Genomic DNA, 20458 nt, shown 5'->3' with positions numbered 1-20458 from the left:
CGATGCTATCTTCCTGTTTAAATAATCGAAAGTGAAGTACTTAAGGCGAATCATCTCTTTAAGGCAAAGAGACAGCTCAACAGGCACAATACCTCCCAAAAAATCATGAAGTATATCTGGTGTAAAACCTGTGATGGGGTGGAAATACTGCAGTGACTCACACAGGACACAATCCGCTTTCACACCAAACTGACTGCTCAGAGTATCACTTTGCACAACATTTTGTACATTAATGTCACGGATGGCTTTAGTTCTCAGGCTAAACTCTCCTTCTCTGACTTCATTGGACTGAAACTGTGTGTTGGTAGCCATACAGAATCTACAAACATACTCTTCTCTGAAAGACTCTAGAAACCCCCCAAATCCATGGGCAGCAAGATTGTCAGCCGAAACACAAAAGATGGTTCCCTTGACATTCTGACCAATGGATTCAATGAAAATGCCATCCTGTTCAAGATAACAAATGTCATGTAATAATGGTACAAGTACAGCTGCATAACCATACTTTTGGAGGTCTGTCACTTTATACAGTACGGCAAGCTGTATAGTGAGTAAGGATGATCAATATTTACTGGGTAGATTGGCAAGGACCCAGTACACCGCTGATAGTTTGTGAATTTTTCTGGATGTGCCAAGTGAGTTAGCAATTTCTATATCATCAATATACAGATGGAGTGACAGTTTAAGTTCTCCTGTTGAGAATAAGTCATTTTCTTGGAAATATGAACAATCTTTGTGGAACATGTAGTGACTTGGCTCAATATTTGGTTCTGAGATCTTGCTTAGAATATCAGTGTTTTAAACAGATCTTGAATCATCAGACGTATTGGAACATACACCATTGTGTGTCCAGGTTGCTCGAAGTCTAAAACATACTGTACTGGCATTACCATGGGATAGTTGACAACTGCGCACCTTCAGCAGTAGCACTGGCAAGAATATTACTGTCCATGAACGCATCGACAACTTCATTAAGCATAGTATCACTAATAGTGTGGTCATGCTTCTGCAATACCTTGTTAATTGCCTCCTTGATTAATGGTTGGAACAAGGAGAATATCTGATTTAAGTGGTCAACGATTTCTTGTGTAGCTGTATCTGACACATGAAGGATAGACTGCATTTTTTAAAATAAAGAAGCTACGTTTTGTTTCAGCTGATTCCTCATTTCAACCAGTGCCATCATTGTCTGAAGCAACATCTGTTTCTGTGCTCTGGCTGGGACATTCTTCACATAAGTCATCTGAGCTAGCGGCAGGGGGGTTATCAGTTTGCTGACAGACAATGTCATCAGGAAAATCTGAAGTAACACTCACTTGGTGTGTCCTACTCTTGTGTGAATTAAATGACGAGTACACATTTGTGAGGTAATCACAACTCTTAAATGGGCATGCCACCATCTTATGCTTCTTTAAATGTCCCCTAAGGTGACTGAAGAGTACAGATTCAAAGAAAGGTTACTTGAATGTACACAGAGGGAAGATAAAAGATGCATGCTCCTGACCTGCCCTATTCCTGACCTCTGCAGTGTGGTATCGCGATAGATTAGTTTTAAGTGCATTGAGCGACTGAAATGTGGCAAACACAATCTTCATAGAGACATGGCAGTGGACTCACTTTTGAGTAATGACTGTGCTTTATACGATAGTATTTTAGTAAATGTGTTCTAGAGTGAAATGGGGTTGGTGTCACGTCTCCTTCCGTTGCTGCCTTCTGGCGCTCTGATTCGCCGGTCTACTGAGCCACCGGTCTGAGCGCACCTCCTCGGAAACACCGGAATGGAAACCCAACGCACCCTAATCACCTCCAGCGCACCTGCACCTCATCATCTCATCACCACCCCTATTTAGCCCTGGACTGTTCTGTATTGTGTTGTGTGTGATTGTTAAGTGTCGTGTTGTTTACTCTCTCTTTGTTATTCTCTTTCTCATTATTAATTAAACCTTGACCTTGTTAATTCCTGCGTCTGCGTCCTGCCTCTTCGTATATCAGTACTTGTCACAGTTGCACACAACTTACATTTCCAAGCCATTCTATTATCATCAGCGACCTGGAAGCAGAAGAAATGGTGTTCACTAATTGATTATGACTAATTGGCTACATAAACAGAATAATCCAAAATGTTGATCCTGAAGTCATAGGTAAAACTCTGGCGGCATATCATTTTAAAATCTAAGAACATTTCGTAAGTTGGTCTTAGAAAAATACTGTTGTACTAACAATATTTAATCATGTTTCAATTTCAAGAAGTCATAAAATGCTGTTATGTTGTCCACCTCAGGTAATTTCAACCTAAGCTTACCTTTAACTACTGGCCTTCTGTCTAGAGCTCTGACATCCTTCAGTCAGGCCTGTATAGAGAAAGTATCAATAAATAATTAGTATTACAATTTGTAGTGGTAACATTCTTAGGGTTGGAAACTAGTCTTTATGTCAAAGTATGTAGGCCTACTACTGTTCATTCAGATAATTACAGAACATGATGTTCATAACTTTAGATTTAAGTTTCACACCCAAGCCAAATATCAACGTCAGAAAATAAGCATATGTTATTTGAATAGGACATAACTAATTCAGAATTTGTTTTAACTTTCAAAAATCGAAGTACTGCATTGTAATTAGGCAGCAAGCCATTGAATCAAGCTTAGGCTGCGCCATTTTGTGCACCTGTCACATTGTACTCAGCAATTGCAGACATGCACCAAATGAGGTAGCTAGCTAGCTACCTCAGCTAGCAAGCTAGACAAGTAGCGTAGCTAGCAAGCCAACATAGTTGCACATAACCAGGAAACATGGTATAGCTAATAAGCACATTTTACAAAATATACTTCAGAAAACAATAATCACATATGACACCAAAATCCTTATGTTTAAGCAACTAGCTAGTTAACGTTATCCATCAACACTTTTTTATAGTGCGTGGGTGAGTTAGCTAGCTAGCTAATGTGTTTGGCACGTTGTACAATTCGGATAGGGATAGAGATCTTGACAATGGATACATTCTCCAACACAAATAATGTTCAAACATTAAAATGTATAGCCACCGTTATCTATCGAAGCAAAGTAATTAACTTACCGAGTGAACCCTCAGGTGACAGTGCACACTTGTATTCGCTTGTAACTCGTGTATTCGTTTGTAGCTGGTGAAGTCCACTCCAGCAGAGACAAATCTGACTGCAGTCACCTTATTACGTCACTCGCGCTCCCAGAGCTTGGCTTGCCTGCATTTCATTTCCAGCTTTCATTAATTATTTTTAACTGATTATGTATCATCAACGCTACCTAACATTACTTCCCCACCACCGGCATTTTCAAATCATACTATCTAGCTAGTTAGCTCTAGCCAGATAACCTACCTGGCGCCTAGCTAACTAGCTAACGTTAGCCCTGCTTGGCACTTGCCAGTTAACCAGATTGCTAGGTTGACAGATATCCATTCAAAGTTCGACAAATCATACACACACGATACAGTTAATAATAATTAATACATTTTTACCATTAAGAAAGTATCCACTGTTGCGGGGACTGTCCGCCATGTTGGAAAGATTTTGAAATGCCACATCTGTGCCTTTGAACAATGACGCATATGACGTCAGACGTAATCAACATCAAACTTGACAGATATGTGTGCCTGTCAATCTATCAACAGAAGTCCTGTTTAAATAAACTCTCCGATACATTTAATCGGAATAAAAAAATACCCAGTCTCACAAAATCAAAAGTGAGGTGCATGTTATGGGAACCTAAAACAGTTATGTTACTACGTTTTGACATATATTATGTTTACAGAACTTAATCCAACTATTGAATAGTACTGTTCGGGTTGACAGTGTAGACATTCAAGCTGCTTGTCAGCTAAAGTGACATAGGGCACTTTTCAATCAAACCCACTGTAAGAAATCGCTCTTATAATGCCAGATTTGGCAGTTTGAATTGATATTCAGTTGGTTTATATTTGGTGTAGTAAACATGGTTTTGCAGAGTTCAAACAGACATGCAGAAGAAGACAACTGTTTGTAATTTATTTCGGAAACCTGGTCACCAAGATGGATTTAATAGGGCCCCTGTGTTTAAATACCCCTACAGCTGAAATGTAGCCTGGCCTTCTTTAGTTACAGTAAGTAACAGGGTTAAGGCCTGAATCCAAAATATCAACATTCATCTCAGTAGAAAATGCATTACAACACATGACTCACTCACACGTAGCAGAGCCAAATAAAACACTACAGGATATATGCACCATATATAGTATACTGTTACTGTGATTGGTTAGTTCAATAAATATCTTAACAATTTGTTCACCGACAGCAATCCTTCAATCGAACTGTAATGTTCATTTTCTGTAAACATAACAATGGACCACTTTAGATGCCATGAAGATATTGTTTCTATGCAATAAATAGTATGACTAGTTTATGTTTGGTCTCTTTGATCTCAGCGTGAAGACTGGCGCTGTATTCAGCGTCTGCACAGCATACGGTGTCTCACGTGTACTGTGTTCTCCGGTTTGCATCAAAGCAAATGTGCTGAAATGTTCACAATAACCCTCAAATGCAAAACAGGACCATCACTTCTGTGGCGCTTCATATGTTGCCCATACACATTACTAGGAGGCAAGGATATAGGGTTTCTGAGGGAGGGGAGAGAGGAAGACCCCACCAGTTCTTTGAGAAATGTTTCCCTCAAGGCGTTATCACGTTAGGCTGTAGCATGGGAGCTGCAGAGTGGACACTAACCAGAACATACAGTGCATTCGGAATGTATTCAGACCCCTTCACTTTTTCCACATTTTGGTAAGATACAGCCTGATTCTAAAATTGATTAAATTATTTTTTTCCCCCCTCATCAATCTACACACAATACCTCATAACGTCAAAGCAAAAACTGGTTTTTATAATTTTTGCAAATGTATATAAAAAAACCCCGGAAATATTACATTTACATAAGTATTCAGACCCTTTACTCAGTACTTTGTTGAAGCACTTTTGGCTTCTTCCTGGGTATGACGCTACAATCTTGGCACCTGTATTTGGGGAGTTTATCCCATTCTTCTCTGCAGATCCTCTCAAGCTCTGTCAGGTTGAATGGGGAGCGTTGCTGCACAGCTATTTTCAGGTCTCTCCAGAGATGTTCGATCTGGTTGAAGTCCGGGCTCTGGCTGGGCTACTCAAGGACATTCAGAGACTTGTCCCGAAGCCACACTTGTGTTGTCTTGGCTGTGTGCTTAGGGTCATTGTCCTGTTGGAAGGTGAACCTTTGCCCCAGTCTGAGGTCCTGAGCGCTCTGGAGCAGGTTTTCATCAAGAATCTCTCTGTATTTTGATCTGTTAATCTTTCCCTCGATCCTGACTAGTCTTCCAGTCCCTGCCGCTGAAAAACATCCCCACAGCATGATATGATGCCACCACCATGCTTCACCGTGACGCTTGGCACTCAGGCCAAAGAGTTCAATCTTGGTTTCATCAGACCAGAGAATCTTGTTTCTCATGGTCTGAGAGTCCTTTAGGAGCTTTTTGGCAAACTCCAAGCGGGCTGTCGTGCCTTTTACTGAGGAGTGGCTTCCATCTGGCCACTCTACCATAAAGGCCTGATTGGTGGAGTGCTGCAGAGATGGTTGTTCTTCTGGAAGGTTCTCCCATCTCCACAGAGGAACTCTGGAGCTCTGTCAGAGTGACCATTGGGTTATTGGTCACCTCTCTGACCAAGGCCTTTCTCCCCGATTGCTCAGTTTGGCCGGGCAGCCAGCTCTAGGAAGAGTCTTGGTGGTTCCAAACTTCTTCCATTTAAGAATGATGGAGGCCTGTGTTCTTGGGGACCTTCAATGCCACAGAAATGTTTTGGTACCCTTCCCCAGATCTGTGCCTTGACAAAATCCTGTCTCGGAGCTCTGTGGACAATTCCTTCGACCTCATGGCTTGGTTTTTGCTCTGACATGCACAGTCAACTGTGGCACCTTATATAGACGGGTGTGTGCCTTTCCAAATCATGTCCAATCAATTGAATTTACCACAGATGGACTCCAATCAAGTTGTAGAAACAGCTCAAGGATGATAAATTGCAACAGGATGCACCTGAGCTCAATTTCGAGTCTCATAGCAAAGGGTCTGAATACTTATGTAAATAAGGTATTTCTGTTTTTTATTTTTAATACATTTGCAAACATTCTAAAAACCTGTTTTCGCTTTGTCATTATGGGGTATTGTGTGTAGATTGATTAGGAAAAAAAGTTATTTAATCAATTTTAGAATAAGGCTGTAACGTTACAAAATGTGGAAAAAGTCAAGGGGTCTGAATACTCTCCGAATGCACTGTGTGAATGCACTCAGTGAAGATCATCAATGATAAAAACAGGGAATATTAAGTCCAATATCATCCATTTGGAATGTCCCATCCACACATGTTTGAAAAATGGTCTTCTGCACATGGACATATTGTGAGTGCTTTATTACTGATTTATTATGAAGATAACTTTATTCATACATACAACTCATAAGCACTATCCTCCAAGTATGTTTTGACTGGCAAATATGCAGCCATAGGGGTATTGTCTATGGAACCACACATACCAGCCATCGTACCATATAATATATTATGAAATACATGCTGGGAACTGCATGAGACATACTACGCTGTATTTTTGGAAATTCACTTTTTTGGGGACTGGCAGGCAGTATACCATCCCATTTCTGCCATGACTCAGATGTTCTTCAACAGGAGAACAGTAACTGACTACTTTATGGCAGTGCATGAAAGACCAAATGGTGGAACCTAACCTTGATGTACAGTATGTTCCGTAACCTAAACCCTACATTCCACTGGTACGTTTGGTGACAATGTCAGCGTAAAAGCTTTAAGGGTTTATGAGGGTGTTTATGTCCTCAAGCCGTGCTCTCACCATAAAATAGAAACTGGCTCGCATTACCTCGGGGACAAGAAGAAATTAAGCGTGAAAAGGCCCTAGAATGACAAGCAAGGGACACATGGAACTGTTTTCTACACATGTTCATATTTCATTGGCAGTTTTGTACTTGTTAGGTTTATGACCATGGATAACATTTAAAGTGTTTTCTTAGTCTTAAAAAAACAATTCAGGCCTCATTTGCCAATCATGTTTATTATCTAATTAACTCACAGTTTGCTTACTCTAAAATGTATGTATATCACATTCTACCAGAACCCCATTTATGTGGAGATGCAAAATGTGTTCCAAATAAAGAGAATTTCATACCGAAACAAGCACAACTCCAATTCTCTCATTCACGCGATATGAGCATGTTTATTGCATCCTAAATCTGATTTACGTCTTAATCTGGAAAAACTACACTTTCTTGTGCAGTGAATGGATGAAAACACCACAAAACATTCTTCATCATGACCAGTCCTCCCTTCCCGTTGAACAACAGCAGGCGTTTCTCATCAGCCGCTCCGGTAGCCCTACACTGCCTCCCCCTCACCCAGACAAAAACTCAGGGGAGCTTCATCATCCTGGTTCTCTTCCTCTGTTGGGGGTTCTCCCCTGCTTACCACATCCCCCATGGCCCCAGGTCATGATGACCAACAGTCTACCAGCTGCTCAGAACTGTTCAGAACTAGAGGCCTATCATTGTAGAGCTGAGAGATGATTTTCTCCAAGGAAATGCTGCCAGGAAAAAATGACACAACACAATAATATTTGTAGTGAGTGTTTCTCCTCATTGCCCTCTAGGGAGAAGCATTGGAGCTCATTTGGCCAGGCAGGAAACTTTTCAGGCCCACCAACACCCACACTCAGCTCAGCTACGTCTGAATAAGCCCAGTTTTAAATTACCGACTGAAAACTCTTCTGCATGCGGCTATGGAACCCTGACCTGTTCACCGGACGTGCTAGCTTGTCCGAGAACTGTTGTTTTCAACTCTCTATCTCTACCGCACCTGCTATTTCAACCTCTAAATGCCCAGCTATGAAAAGCCAAGTGACATTTACTCCTGATGTACTGACCTGTTGCAACCTCTACAACCACTGTGGTTATTATTTGACCCTGCTGGTCATCCATGAACGTTTGAATATTTTGGAGAAAAATCTGGCCTTAATGGCCATGTACTGTTATAATCTCCACCTGGCACATCCAGAAGGGGACTGGCCACCCCTCAGAGCCTGGTTCCTCTCTAGGTTTCTTCCTAGGTTTCTGCCTTTCTAGGGAGTTTTTCCTAGCCACCGTGCTTCTACATCTGCATTGCTTGCTGTTTGGGGTTATAGGCTGGGTTTCTGTATAGCACTTTGTGACATCTGCTGATGTAAAAAGGGCTTTATAAATAAATTTGATTGAAATTTGATTGAAATGTTCTCCCTTTGTCCCAGAATGCTGCCAGTGCAAATACGGTAGGTAAGCTTCACTCAAACCAAACTGACCTTTCCGGAGAAGATGTGGTGATTTGAATAGGAATGTGTATTTTCTATTATATTTCATTGCTTTGTTAAAACTGAGAATAAGGATTCTCAGGACAGAATTCTATGGTCATTTCTTCCTCAAAATAATCCATCTGTGAAGAGGCATTCTCTGTCTTTCCAGCATTTCCCTCTCGTTAGAGACAGCCTTCATATCCACAGGCTCTGACATGTTGTTATCTCTTTATCATTTAGACCAGGGGTATTCAACTCTTACCGTACAAGGTCAGTAGCCTGCTGGTTTTCTGGTCTACCTGATAATGAATTGCACCCACCTGGTGTCCCAGGTCTAAATCAGTAACTTATTAGAGGGGAACAATGAAAAAACGTAATGGAACTGGCTTCGAGGTCCAGAGCTGAGTTTGAGGGCTTTAGACATTGTTCACAAGTCCACAATCCCAGACATGGAGACACAATTTCTGAAGTCCTATGGTGGTTTTCCCTGACCTCAGAGCTCAATCCATGTTCCAGTGTGTCATACCCGCTAATTATTCCACTCACTATCGTATTCCACTCAAGGGATTGCATGACTCCCCTAGTTTCCACACCAGACCTCAGTAGTCCAGTCTGGTTAAAATGTCACACAAATTCTGATATTATTTCAAAGCAAAGGGCGCAAGACACAAATATTCCTATTTTTTCAACCAATGTAATCACTCAATCACTGTTGTGTTTCTCTATTTATGAAAATGCTTTATATTCAGTCAAGACCGAATGACACAAAATTATCTCGACAGAGATTTAGATGTCTGTTGTTCCCAGTGTCATCACAGTTTGGACTCATGATGCAGCATGTGGAGCTCTATCATTCTCGGAAGGCAGAAACACATAATATGAATTCCAGCATATTACAATGGTATTGTCGATTCCTGCATCATTTGGCTGGTATTGCTGGGAAATCCAATGGGCTTAGGGAAGTAAGAAGTTGGGATGAAATGAGCATGTTTTAATGGAAGCTGATGGACCATGCCAAATATTAGAGATGACTTGTAATAAAATATCTCACAGCTGCCTGACGGTATTTGGAGACTCCAACAAAGGCGTAATAAACATGTAAGCTTGTTAACATTTTGGATAACAAGTCCTAGGAGGACTATTGAAATGGATGGGGTTTGACTTTTACAGGTTTTGGAAAATCAATTAAAATGCAATGCCCTGACCGTTTACGCTAAGATACGTGACAGTATATGACATGAAATAATATTTACAGTTCTTAAAGTGTATGTTGTCCATGTAGTGCAAAATCAGATTTATGAACAATAATGAACTCTCCTAACAATACCCGCTGATGGCAACAGTCAGATATCCAAGACAATTAATCTCACAAGCCCTCTACACACAACACTGGACAAGATAACGAAACATCTGGGAAGATTTTCACTTCAGGGAAAACATGTGATCAGAGCTCACACTTAGACAAGATCAGACATTTGTTTCAGAAATATAAACAGTTCCTCTTTGGGAGTGAGGAATCTAAACAGCAGCTGCCTGAGTAACAGCCATCTGCACAGCTGTGTTTCTCAGACTCCATGTGGTGCTTTCTGCTGGAGAGGAAGCTGTTTGAGCCAAGATGGAGGACAAAGGGAGATTCCTCTCCTCCTCTACCTGCAGGAGCACACAGGGTGTAAACAACAGCATAAAACACTTTAATGACTTCAGACTGAGAGAAATAACAGACTAGACTAATGAGATTAGATCAAATAACACTTTTATGACAAAGGTAAATTAAAATAATTGTTCTGTTCAGGGGCTTCCTGTAAGTGCCAGCTGTGCTGCTTAGCCTCCCAGAACTTCTAACAAGACTTGACATCACATTAACATCACAGATTTTCTATATTCTGAAACTCTGATCTTATCACTGGATTATAGTAACTATACACATTGGAAACTGAAAGTAGAAAACGGTAATGGAATTACTCTGAACTGATGTTGTCTGCTTATTGTACTACCGTATGAACTCTACAATATTCTCACACGTCTTTATTTTCCAGTGTCTGGGAAATGTGTGGGACATGGGAGGGACAGGTAGCAGACAAGGACAGGCTTTAATTCATGACTGAGGACTGGACTGCTCCACTTTACTGAGTCAGTTAGAGAGCTCTTGGCCTGCATCCTTCCTCCTTATAATCATTCAGGTGGAGTTGCTGCTCTGCTGTTGGTTTTGGAAACTCTGTGGAAACCTACTGTCTGAACGCTGAATGCTTGACCTTTGAGGAGAACCCCCTTCTAGTTCTAAAGGAGTGCTGTATTCCTTCCTTAAGTGTTGCTTGGCAGATTATGAATTAAAGACTTGCTGCACCATTTTCAGTTGAGTCAAGCAATGTGTGTGTTTTTGGTGGTTCGGACCATTTTGTTTTACATCAGAACTGCCCAGAAACTATATTTGTGTAGTGATGAACAGTGAACATGGAAAAGATTATGACATCAGGAATGACTGATATGTAATGCCGCATAAAGAATGCAATTGTAAGGCGATTTTACACAAAGCAGTATCCTCAGTATAAATGGATGTGGAATTCCGGTTCAGGAACTCCATTCTGGTTCCTCCGTTCCAAGGTATCAAGTGCATTTAATAAGTGCTTTCTTTGGCCTCCTCTGGAAAAAGAGTGTTTTGTAATGCCTCCACATAAAACAATAGTAAAAAAAACGTTATCCTTTTAATATCCTATGTTTGATGCATTATTGGGTATTCAATTTCCTTTTTTTCACATTTCCAGTTTCACAACTCCCCAAAGAGAAAGGTTCTTTTCATAAATGAAAAGCCACATTTTTGTATTAAAACTGATGTATTTAGTATCTAAATTGTTGAGAAAAACTAAGATGAGAGTTGTAGTTTACAGTGTGATAGGACAATGAAATTATAAATTATAAACGGCATGATTCAATACAAAGCCAGATTTAATATAAAACCAGCATCAATGTGGAGCCTGTCAGTCTATCCCATAGCGAAACACAAAGATAGTTTGTCCAATACTTGGAGCTGCTGTCTGTGTGGTAACATAATAAGCATGCAGAAAACGACTTCATGATATCCACACAGTGACCAAAAGCAGAGTTGACTGAGGAATATAACTTAATGTCGGTGCTACAAATGGACAGAAGTAAGTACAGACTGCTTAAAATAGTTGAATAGTCATTTAGTAATGTTGATATTAAGGTGATTAACTCAGAACCTCACAGTGACGTATTTGACAAGAGCAGAAATGTCAAGGCCCAATTAACCATGTGTTCATCATTTTTCAACTTACCATAAAACTCACCCAAAAGTAATGTCACATGTTTCATCCACAGTTCTCCACTCCAAATCAGTTAAGGTTATTCACCTTTATTGAATTATTGAAATTACGACAAGTTTGTTTATCCTTACCCCACAAAAACTTTAACATATTATATCATCAAAAAGCACTGACCATTAACACAGTTTTGGAATATATAAAGGTTTTCCACATGTATGTTCTCATGTTCGTTTTTATGTGTAATTTCTTTCTCTGGTCCTTGATTCCAACATGTCCTCTTACTATTGTTCCCACTGGGCAAAAATAAATACAAAATCAATGTTGTTTCCACGTCTTTTCAACAAAACAATTCAATATGATGACATTCAATCAACATTCAATCAACAATGTCAAAGTCATTGAAGTAAGGGAATTTCCTCATTTTTTCACCCAACTAAATTCAATGACATTGTGACATTTTTGGGGGGGATTTCACTTTGAATTCACGTAGTTGACAACTCAACCAAATGTAAATCAAAACTAGACGTTGAAATGCCGTGTATGCCCAGTGGGTTTCATAGCCCTCTTTAAAATCATAGGTCCAATAAAAGTTTACTTCTCAATCACTTTTAATGCATTTTTCAATACTGGGTACGTTTTGCTCAAGGGCTGTCTAATGTCTTTGTATGGTCCAATTATTTTTTCCCGTTTTGGCGTTAAATTATGTGTGGTGCTTTATGCAGACCGTTTGATTAATAGCTTACAGTGAAATGTAAATTGTTTAACAAAGATACAAAGACAACTTTTCAAACTTTCTTTGAACTTTTATTCAGCTCTGTGGTTCCATAATAAATCAGAAACTTGTGGGAACCACAGTGGTTAGGTTTCCCTCTCTTTGAACCTCCATACAGACAGACAGACAGGCTGTCTGACATTATGTGTCCACTAGGATCACTCCTCATGGGGTCAATGTGAATTTAGTATTGTCAAATTACACCAGGGAGAAAAGCCTTTGAAACATGCTCAGGTACTAGGCATCTTAGTGATATTATTCTTGTAAGAGGGTACATCAAAGCAGTGTGGTAGACTGTTTTGAATCAAATGTAATATCAGGTTACTTATTCAATAGAAAGTTAATCTAACCACATACTGTACCTATCAGTGCTCATATGGTAAGATATTGATAGCGGTCCTGCTGTATGGTCTCTACCTGTGGCTACCCAGTCAGATCTTTGTGAGTCAAGTGTCGATTTGTTTTGTGTGTTATGAGTGAAATAAAAATGAAATGTTCCATCATATGTACATTTTGTTGGACAATAAAGCTTGTTGAATGGAATTTATAAATACAACGTCGACAACAGATTTAATTTCAAGGAACTCTATTTTCTGAACATAATACAGTCCATGTCATTAGAAAGCACGCAGGATGACTGGTTTCCACAGATACTGTAGATTACCATCCCAGACCAAATACAGTATACAGATTATCATCAATGAAAGCTGTGTTGTCTATACAGAAAATGAGACATAATTGCAGGTCTCAGCCACATCAAGTTGATACATTGTCTGACAATGAGGGGAACAATTAGAAGTAGGGAACTAGTGGAGACAGTCTCTGGAACATAGCCCACTTTAAACACTTGCCACAAAGTGATCACAGATGCACACTGGGTTATGGCGGACTCTGACAAACCAAGAGACGGTAACCAGACACAGTGACTAGTACCAGGATGTTACCAAAACTGAGTTGGATTTATTTCATGATTTGGGGGTATGGTTGGTTTTATAGAGAACAATGAAGTAGCCATTGTTAAGGCTACCAAAAGTCATAATTCAGAAATGTTGAGGTGGTCAGGTTTTGATTAGCATGGAATGTGGTGTTTATTGTTGATTTTTAACTTATTTCCTTCATATACTCACTTCATAATCAGACCAATAGCCCATATTGGCTTCAAAGAACAGTTGGTTTTGACACAAATCTGTATGTTTATGCTGCGGTTAACATCTTAAAAACCGAGGATGGGTTTTAGTGCATTTAACAATATCTTATAAACAAAGGTCCTTCAGACCCACTACTCTGATGCTCATATTTCCTTTGATGGTTAAGGATCAAAACCCCTATAGCGTCAGGCTACATACATTTGTGGGTACTGTATTCGGATTCCAAACCTCTGTAGGTTTTCTCCACTTTTTCATGGCTAAAACATGTCATCTGGTCACAAAAACCCTAACTGCAGGCAGTTTAGCACGCTGTTATAAGCGGGGCTCTAACAAATAAAAAGTGTGTATCAAATGTATTTGATCATCCAAGAAGCAAATAAAATGTTTTTAATAAGCCGTTTTACAGCCGTTAATGTTTGCATCCAGGCGCAGAGTGTGAAAACACCTGGATCCTTTGACTGCTGAGAATCCAGTGTTTTCAACAGTTTCCCATGTCTGCCAGTGGTAGCAGTCTTGACCTCCAAATGCCTCTTCTCCCACTATCTCTAGGGTATTTATTCTATAGAACTCCCCCTGTAAGGGTATTTTCCCTTCATAATGATAAATATATACACCAAGTCACTTGGCTCTGTCATATCCTCACATGGCCTCTCCTATCATTGCTACGCAGACGACACACAACTAATCTTCTCCTTTCCCCCTTCTGATAACCAGGTGGCGAATCGCATCTCTGCATGTCTGGCAGACATATCAGTATGGATGACGGATCACCACCTCAAGCTGAACCTTGGCAAGACGGAGCTGCTCTTCCTCCCGGGGAAGGACTGCCCGTTCCATGATCTCGCCATCACGGTTGACAACTCCGTTGTGTCCTCCTCCCAGAGTGTGAAGAGCCTTGGCGTGACCCTGGACAACACCCTGTCGTTCTCCGCTAACATCAAGGCGGTGACCCGATCCTGTAGGTTCATGCTCTACAACATTCGGAGAGTACGATCCTGCCTTACACAGGAAGCGGCACAGGTCCTAATCCAGGCACTTGTCATCTCCCGTCTGGATTACTGCAACTCGCTGTTGGCTGGGCTCCCTGCCTGTGCCATTAAACCCTTACAACTCATCCAGAATGCCGCAGCCCGTCTGGTGTTCAACCTTCCCAAGTTCTCTCACGTCACCCCGCTCCTCCGCACACTCGACTGGCTTCCAGTTGAAGCTTGCATCTGCTACAAGACCATGGTGCTTGCCTACGGAGCTGTGAGGGGAACGGCACCTCCGTACCTTCAGGCTCTGATCAGTCCCTACACCCAAACGAGGGCATTGCGTTCATCCACCTCTGGCCTGCTGGCTCCCCTACCTCTGCGGAAGCACAGTTCCCGCTCAGCCCAGTCAAAACTGTTCGCTGCTCTGGCACCCCAATGGTGGAACAAGCTCCCTCACGACGCCAGGACAGCGGAGTCACTCACCACCTTCCGGAGACATTTGAAACCCCACCTCTTTAAGGAATACCTGGGATAGGATACAGTAATCCTTCTACCCCTCCCTTACCCCACCCCACCCCACCCCAAAAAAACAAAAAACAAAACATTGTAAAGTGGTTATCCCACTGGCTATAAGGTGAATGCACCAATTTGTAAGTCGCTCTGGATAAGAGCGTCTGCTAAATGACGTAAATGTAAATGTAATAAATAGAAATACACTCAGTTGTTCCTTACATCACAGTTCTGACCTTATTTAGGCAAATGGAAATCGTTTTCCTAAGTACTTGTTTTTTCTTTGGATGGAGATCTACAGACATTTCCAGGTGCTATTTGAGACAAGGATTCATAGGAGTAACAACCTGAACACTATCAAATAGTTATTATTAGGCTACATGTAAATACATTTCTGATAATTAAAATGCTAATAACATTAAACTAATCAACCACTAAATGTATGTTAAATCAAGTGGTTCTGATAGAGCCTAGTTTTTTTTATGTCATCTTGCATTCTGACTATTGGCCTCTACTCTTTAGATTGTCCTCTTTGGTGGACTCCCATTTTGTATTCCTCAAAGTGTTTTTCTTCAGATAGTGTACCGTGTTTGAAGCTCTTAATATGAACCTTGTGGTCATGCCGATATAATAAAGTATTTAAAACTTTCCACAGTTGGAAAAGTGACTGGGAAAGTAAGCTTGAATCCCTCCAAAGAGCACCTTTTATGGGGTTAAACACATACGCAAGCACTGCTCATAACTTACCTTTTAATTGTGTGTCTTTGATAGGTACATCCGTGCTCCAAGGCTGCATGTTAGCAGGGACTTCAAAAGGAGTTTCCCATGGATGACCCATCTGGGAGGAACCAACATGTTTTGTCCACCAAGGTCACACACTACATCCTTCTGACTGGAATACCAAGGATTGAGTGAATACTTAAAAATCAATGTGCCGAATACAACAGGTAGACCTTACCGTGAAATGCTTACTTACAAGCCCTTAACCAACAATGCAGTTCAAGAAATAGAGTTAAGAAATGATTTACTAAATAAACTAAATTGAAAAATAAAGAAAAAGTAACACAATAAAATAACAATAACGAATCAATGTGCGGGGATACAGGTTAGTCGAGGTCATTTGTACAGTTGTGGTCAAAAGTTTTGAGAATGACACAAATATTAATTTTCACAAAGTCTGCTGCCTCAGTTTTTATGATGCTAATTTGCATATACTCCAAAATGTTATGAAGAGTGATCAGATGAATTCCAATTAATTGCAAAGTCCCTCTTTGCCATGAAAATGAACATAATCCCCAAAAAACATATCCACTGCATTTCAGCCCTGCCACAAAAGGACCAGCTGCCATCATGTCAGTGATTATCTCGTTAACACAGGTGAGATTGTTGACGAGGACAAGGCTGGAGATCACTCTGTCATGCTGATTGAGTTAGAATAACAAACTGGAAGCTTTAAAATGAGGGTGGTGCTTGAAATCATTGTTCTTCCTCTGTTAACCATGGTTACCTGCAAGGAAACACGTGCCGTCATCATTGCATTGCACAAAAGGGCTTCACAGGCAAGGATTTTGCTGCCAGCAAGTGCCAGGACTGTCTCCTAAAGTTGATTCAGCTGCGGGATCGGGGCACCACCAGTGCAGAGCTTGCTCAGGAATGGCAGCAGGCAGGTGTGAGTGCATCTGCATGCACAGTGAGGCAAAGACTTTTGGAGGATGGCCTGGTGTCAAGAAGGGCAGCGAGGAAGCCACTTCTCTCCAGGAAAAACATCAGGGACAAACTGATATTCTGCAAAAGGTAAAGGGATTGGACTGCTGTGGACTGGGGTAAAGTCATTGTCTCTGATGAATCCCCTTTCCAATTGTTTGGGGCATCCGGAAAACACCTTGTCAAGGACAACAGTAAAGCATCCTGAGACCATTCATGTGTGGGGTTGCTTCTCAGCCAAGGGAGTGGGCTCACTCACAATTTTGCCTAAGAACACAGCCATGAATAAAGAATGGTACCAACACATCCTCCGAGAGCAACTTCTCCCAACCATCCAAGAACAGTTTGGTGATGAACAATGCCTTTTCCAGCATGATGGAGCACCTTGCCATAAGGCAAACGTGATAACTAAGTGGCTCGGGGAACAAAACATTGACATTTTGGGTCCATGGCCAGGAAACTCCCCAGACCTTAATCCCATTGAGAACTTGTGGTCAATCCTCAAGAGGCGGGTGGACAAACAAAAACCCACAAATTCTGACAAACTCCAAGCATTGATTATGCAAGAATGGGCTGCCATCAGTCAGGATGTGGCCCAGAAGTTAATTGAAAGCATGCCAGGGCGGATTGCAGAGGTCTTGAAAAAGAAGGGTCAACACTGCAAATATTGACTCTTTGCATAAACTTAATGTAATTGTCAATAAAAGCCTTTGACACTTATGGAATGCTTGTAATTATACTTCAGTATACCATAGTAACATCGGACAAAAATATCTAAAAACACTGATGCAGCAAACTTTGTGAAGACCAATACTTGTGTCATTCTCAAAACTTTTGACCACGACTGTACATGTAGGTAGGGGTAAAGTGACTATGCATGGGGGGCTGTCAATGTAAATAGTCCGGGTGGCCCTTTGATTAATTGTTCAGCAGTCTTATGGCTTGGGGGTAGAAGCTCTTAAGGAGCCTTTTGGACCTAGACTTGGTGCTCAGGTACCACTTGCTGTGCGGTAGCAGAGATAACAGTCTATGACTTGGGTGACTGGAGTCTGACAATGTTTTGGGCCTTCCTCTGACACCACCTAGTATATAGGTCCTGGATGGCAGGAATCTTGGCCCCAGTGATGTACTGGGCTGTACGCACTACCCTCTGTAGCGCCTTACGGTCGGATGCAGAGCAGTTGCCATACCAGGCGGTGATGCAACCGGTCAGGATGCTCTCGATGGTGCAGCTGTATAACTTTTTGAGGATCTAAGGACCCATGCCAAATCCTTTCAGTCTCCTGAGGGGGAAAAGGTGTTGTCATGTCCTCTTCATGACTCTCTTGGTGTGTTTGGACCATGATAGTTTGTTGGTGATGTGGACACCAAAGAAATTGAAACTCTCGACCCGCTACACTACAGCCCTGTCAATGTGAATGGGGGCGTGTTCGGCCATCCTTTTCCTATTGTCCACGATCATCTCCTTTGTCTAGCTCACGTTGAGGGAGAGGTTGTTGTCCTGGCACCACACTGCCAGGTCTCTGACCTCCTCCCTATAGGCTGTCTCATCGTTGTTGGTGATCAGGCCTACCACCGTTGTGTTGTCAGCAAACTTAATGACGGTGTTGGAGTCGTGCTTGGCCACGCAGTCGCTGGAGTGGGTCTACTTCCTGTCTTAAGTTATTGGTGACCCAGCAAGAAACTTGGCTGCTGTCTGATGATGACACAAAGAAAAGAGTCCAATGGGATGCTTTTAAATTGTTTTGACCAAACGGAAATGTTCAAAATTAAGCCAGTAACCATTCTGGACATTTTAGCCAAAAACCTTGTTGCCTCTGCCAGGAGGCTGACACTTGGCAGCAAGTGGATCTTCCAGCAAGACAATAAACCCAAACACTAATCAAAATCCACAAAGAAATGGTTAATTGACTACAAATCAACATTTTGCAATGGCCATCTCAGTCTCCAGACTTTAACCCCATTGAAAACCTGTGGTTTGAATTCAAGAGGGCAGTCCATAAGAGCAGATGGGATATCAAGGAAATCAGGATATCAAGGATCTGGAAAGGTTCTGTACAGAGGAATGGTCTAAGATCCCTCCCCTACATTATTTCTAAACTCATAAAACATTTTAGAAAAAGGCTCAATGTCATTATCCTCGCAAGGGGAGAATGCTAGAGTACTGAAAACAGGTGTGTCAATAATCTTTACCCCTATCTATTTTAGATTTTTTTATATATCTTCTTAAACAAAATCTCTTTCTCTGAGCAACGTAATTTGCAAACAACGTACCACTGTATAGCCTCAAAACATAGTTAAAACTATAATTTTGACATCATGGATGGTCAGTCCTTGCATCTATAGCTCTGTCTATGAATTTGACAGTGGCTACATTTCTCCAGCCCCATCCCTCAGCTTTATACCAAAATAGTGGCAGGGTACCTGCTTTGTTATAGTTTTAACTGCAGATTGCCCCTTTAAAGCTGTACTCACTCTAGTAAAGACAGTTTTTTGGGATTGGCATCTGCCATGTGATTATACCATATCCACTGTTTGCAGCTACAGTGCATTTATCAAATAACTGGGACATAGACTGAGACACCACAGACATGAGACTGAAACAAAAGGTACAATTTTCAGTAGTTTTATTGAAAAATGCCTCTTCTGTTTCAGAAATAAATAAGAAAATAAGGCTATGGAATTCACAATGTGCAGTTAAAACATGAAAAAGCAATTCTATGTCCATAGTCTTGCAAACAAATTCCAACTGCATTTGGTATTGATACAAAATAATAACTATATTCTGATTTGTTTTTGTTTTTTTGAAATCCTAAATATACAACACAGACATGCAACTCCACCTTTGGGAAAAATCAGCTGTGAGTTGGTATTATAAAAAAAGATACTAATTGAAAGCCTGATTTAATAATAGCTGGGAATCTTTGGGAACCTTTAATGGAGCTGGAACCAGTAACCCTCTTTCTGATGAGGAGGGTGGCAAACTACATGATTTCAATAGAACAACAGAAATTTGCAATGAACTGTGAGGGACAGGGGTGATGTGGAGGGGTACAGAGACATACATATACCTTCCCCAACGTATTAGTGCATTAAACATTGGACTCTAACACTTAACGCAGTTATGTTACAAGCAGAAACACTTAAGGAAACAGTTAGCAAGCACACAGGTTTGTAATGAAATAATGTCTAGATTCATTATATTTTCCACTTAATCTTGCTAAACTTAACTTGTTTATGCGTAAAGATATGTTCAATAAAGCCAAGGGTATCAAACCCATAGATTTTATTCTCTGAATTTCACTTAATTTTCGCATGTAATAATGGAGATAAATTCAATATAACGATCCTTTGTTTTGTTTTTGTTTATGGTGCTATCCTCTCGGTATCGTCTCTTGATAGTGACCTCTTTCCTCTCTGGTTTCGTGAGTAACCAGGCGACTGTATTGCCTCAGATTCATCTTCCGGTTCTTCCTCAGGTATAGGGACTAGGTAGGTTTCAGGGTCGGACTCGTAGCCAGTGGCTAGAAACATTAGTTTGGCCAATCAAACAGGACTTTAGTCAACAGGCTGAGACTTGACATGCACAATGTACAACCTAAACGTTTGACTATGTCCTAAACATAAAAAATCAACCAAGGTATTCAATGTATGGACCTAAGAACTGTAATTTATCTTGTGTCTATGTTA

General features: G+C 40.9%; 1 protein-coding gene and 1 long non-coding RNA gene across 3 annotated transcripts in view; both read right to left on the bottom strand.

Annotated features, from left to right (window-relative positions):
- Window positions 1–1926: 1926 nt before the first annotated feature.
- On the bottom strand, window positions 1927–3575 carry LOC121538908. The gene is made up of 4 exons (XR_005995285.1): window positions 3497–3575; window positions 3077–3221; window positions 2303–2351; window positions 1927–2050 (listed from the first exon to the last, which is right to left on the bottom strand). It is a non-coding gene; the product is annotated as an uncharacterized LOC121538908 (long non-coding RNA).
- A 15803-nt stretch (window positions 3576–19378) lies between these two features.
- Window positions 19379–20458, bottom strand: part of LOC121539152 (collagen alpha-1(XII) chain) — a 113745-nt gene continuing 112665 nt past the window's right edge. For both annotated transcript variants that reach the window (XM_041847437.2, XM_045214872.1), the window contains one exon: window positions 19379–20292. In XM_041847437.2, coding sequence (XP_041703371.2) covers window positions 20135–20292 — 158 coding nt within the window. In that variant the 3' untranslated portion in view covers window positions 19379–20134. The remainder of the gene's footprint in view (window positions 20293–20458) is intronic.

The sequence above is a fragment of the Coregonus clupeaformis genome, unplaced genomic scaffold, assembly GCF_020615455.1.
Source record: "Coregonus clupeaformis isolate EN_2021a unplaced genomic scaffold, ASM2061545v1 scaf0329, whole genome shotgun sequence".
Taxonomy (NCBI): Eukaryota; Metazoa; Chordata; class Actinopteri; order Salmoniformes; family Salmonidae; genus Coregonus; species Coregonus clupeaformis.
This window is presented reverse-complemented; position numbering and strand designations above follow the sequence as displayed.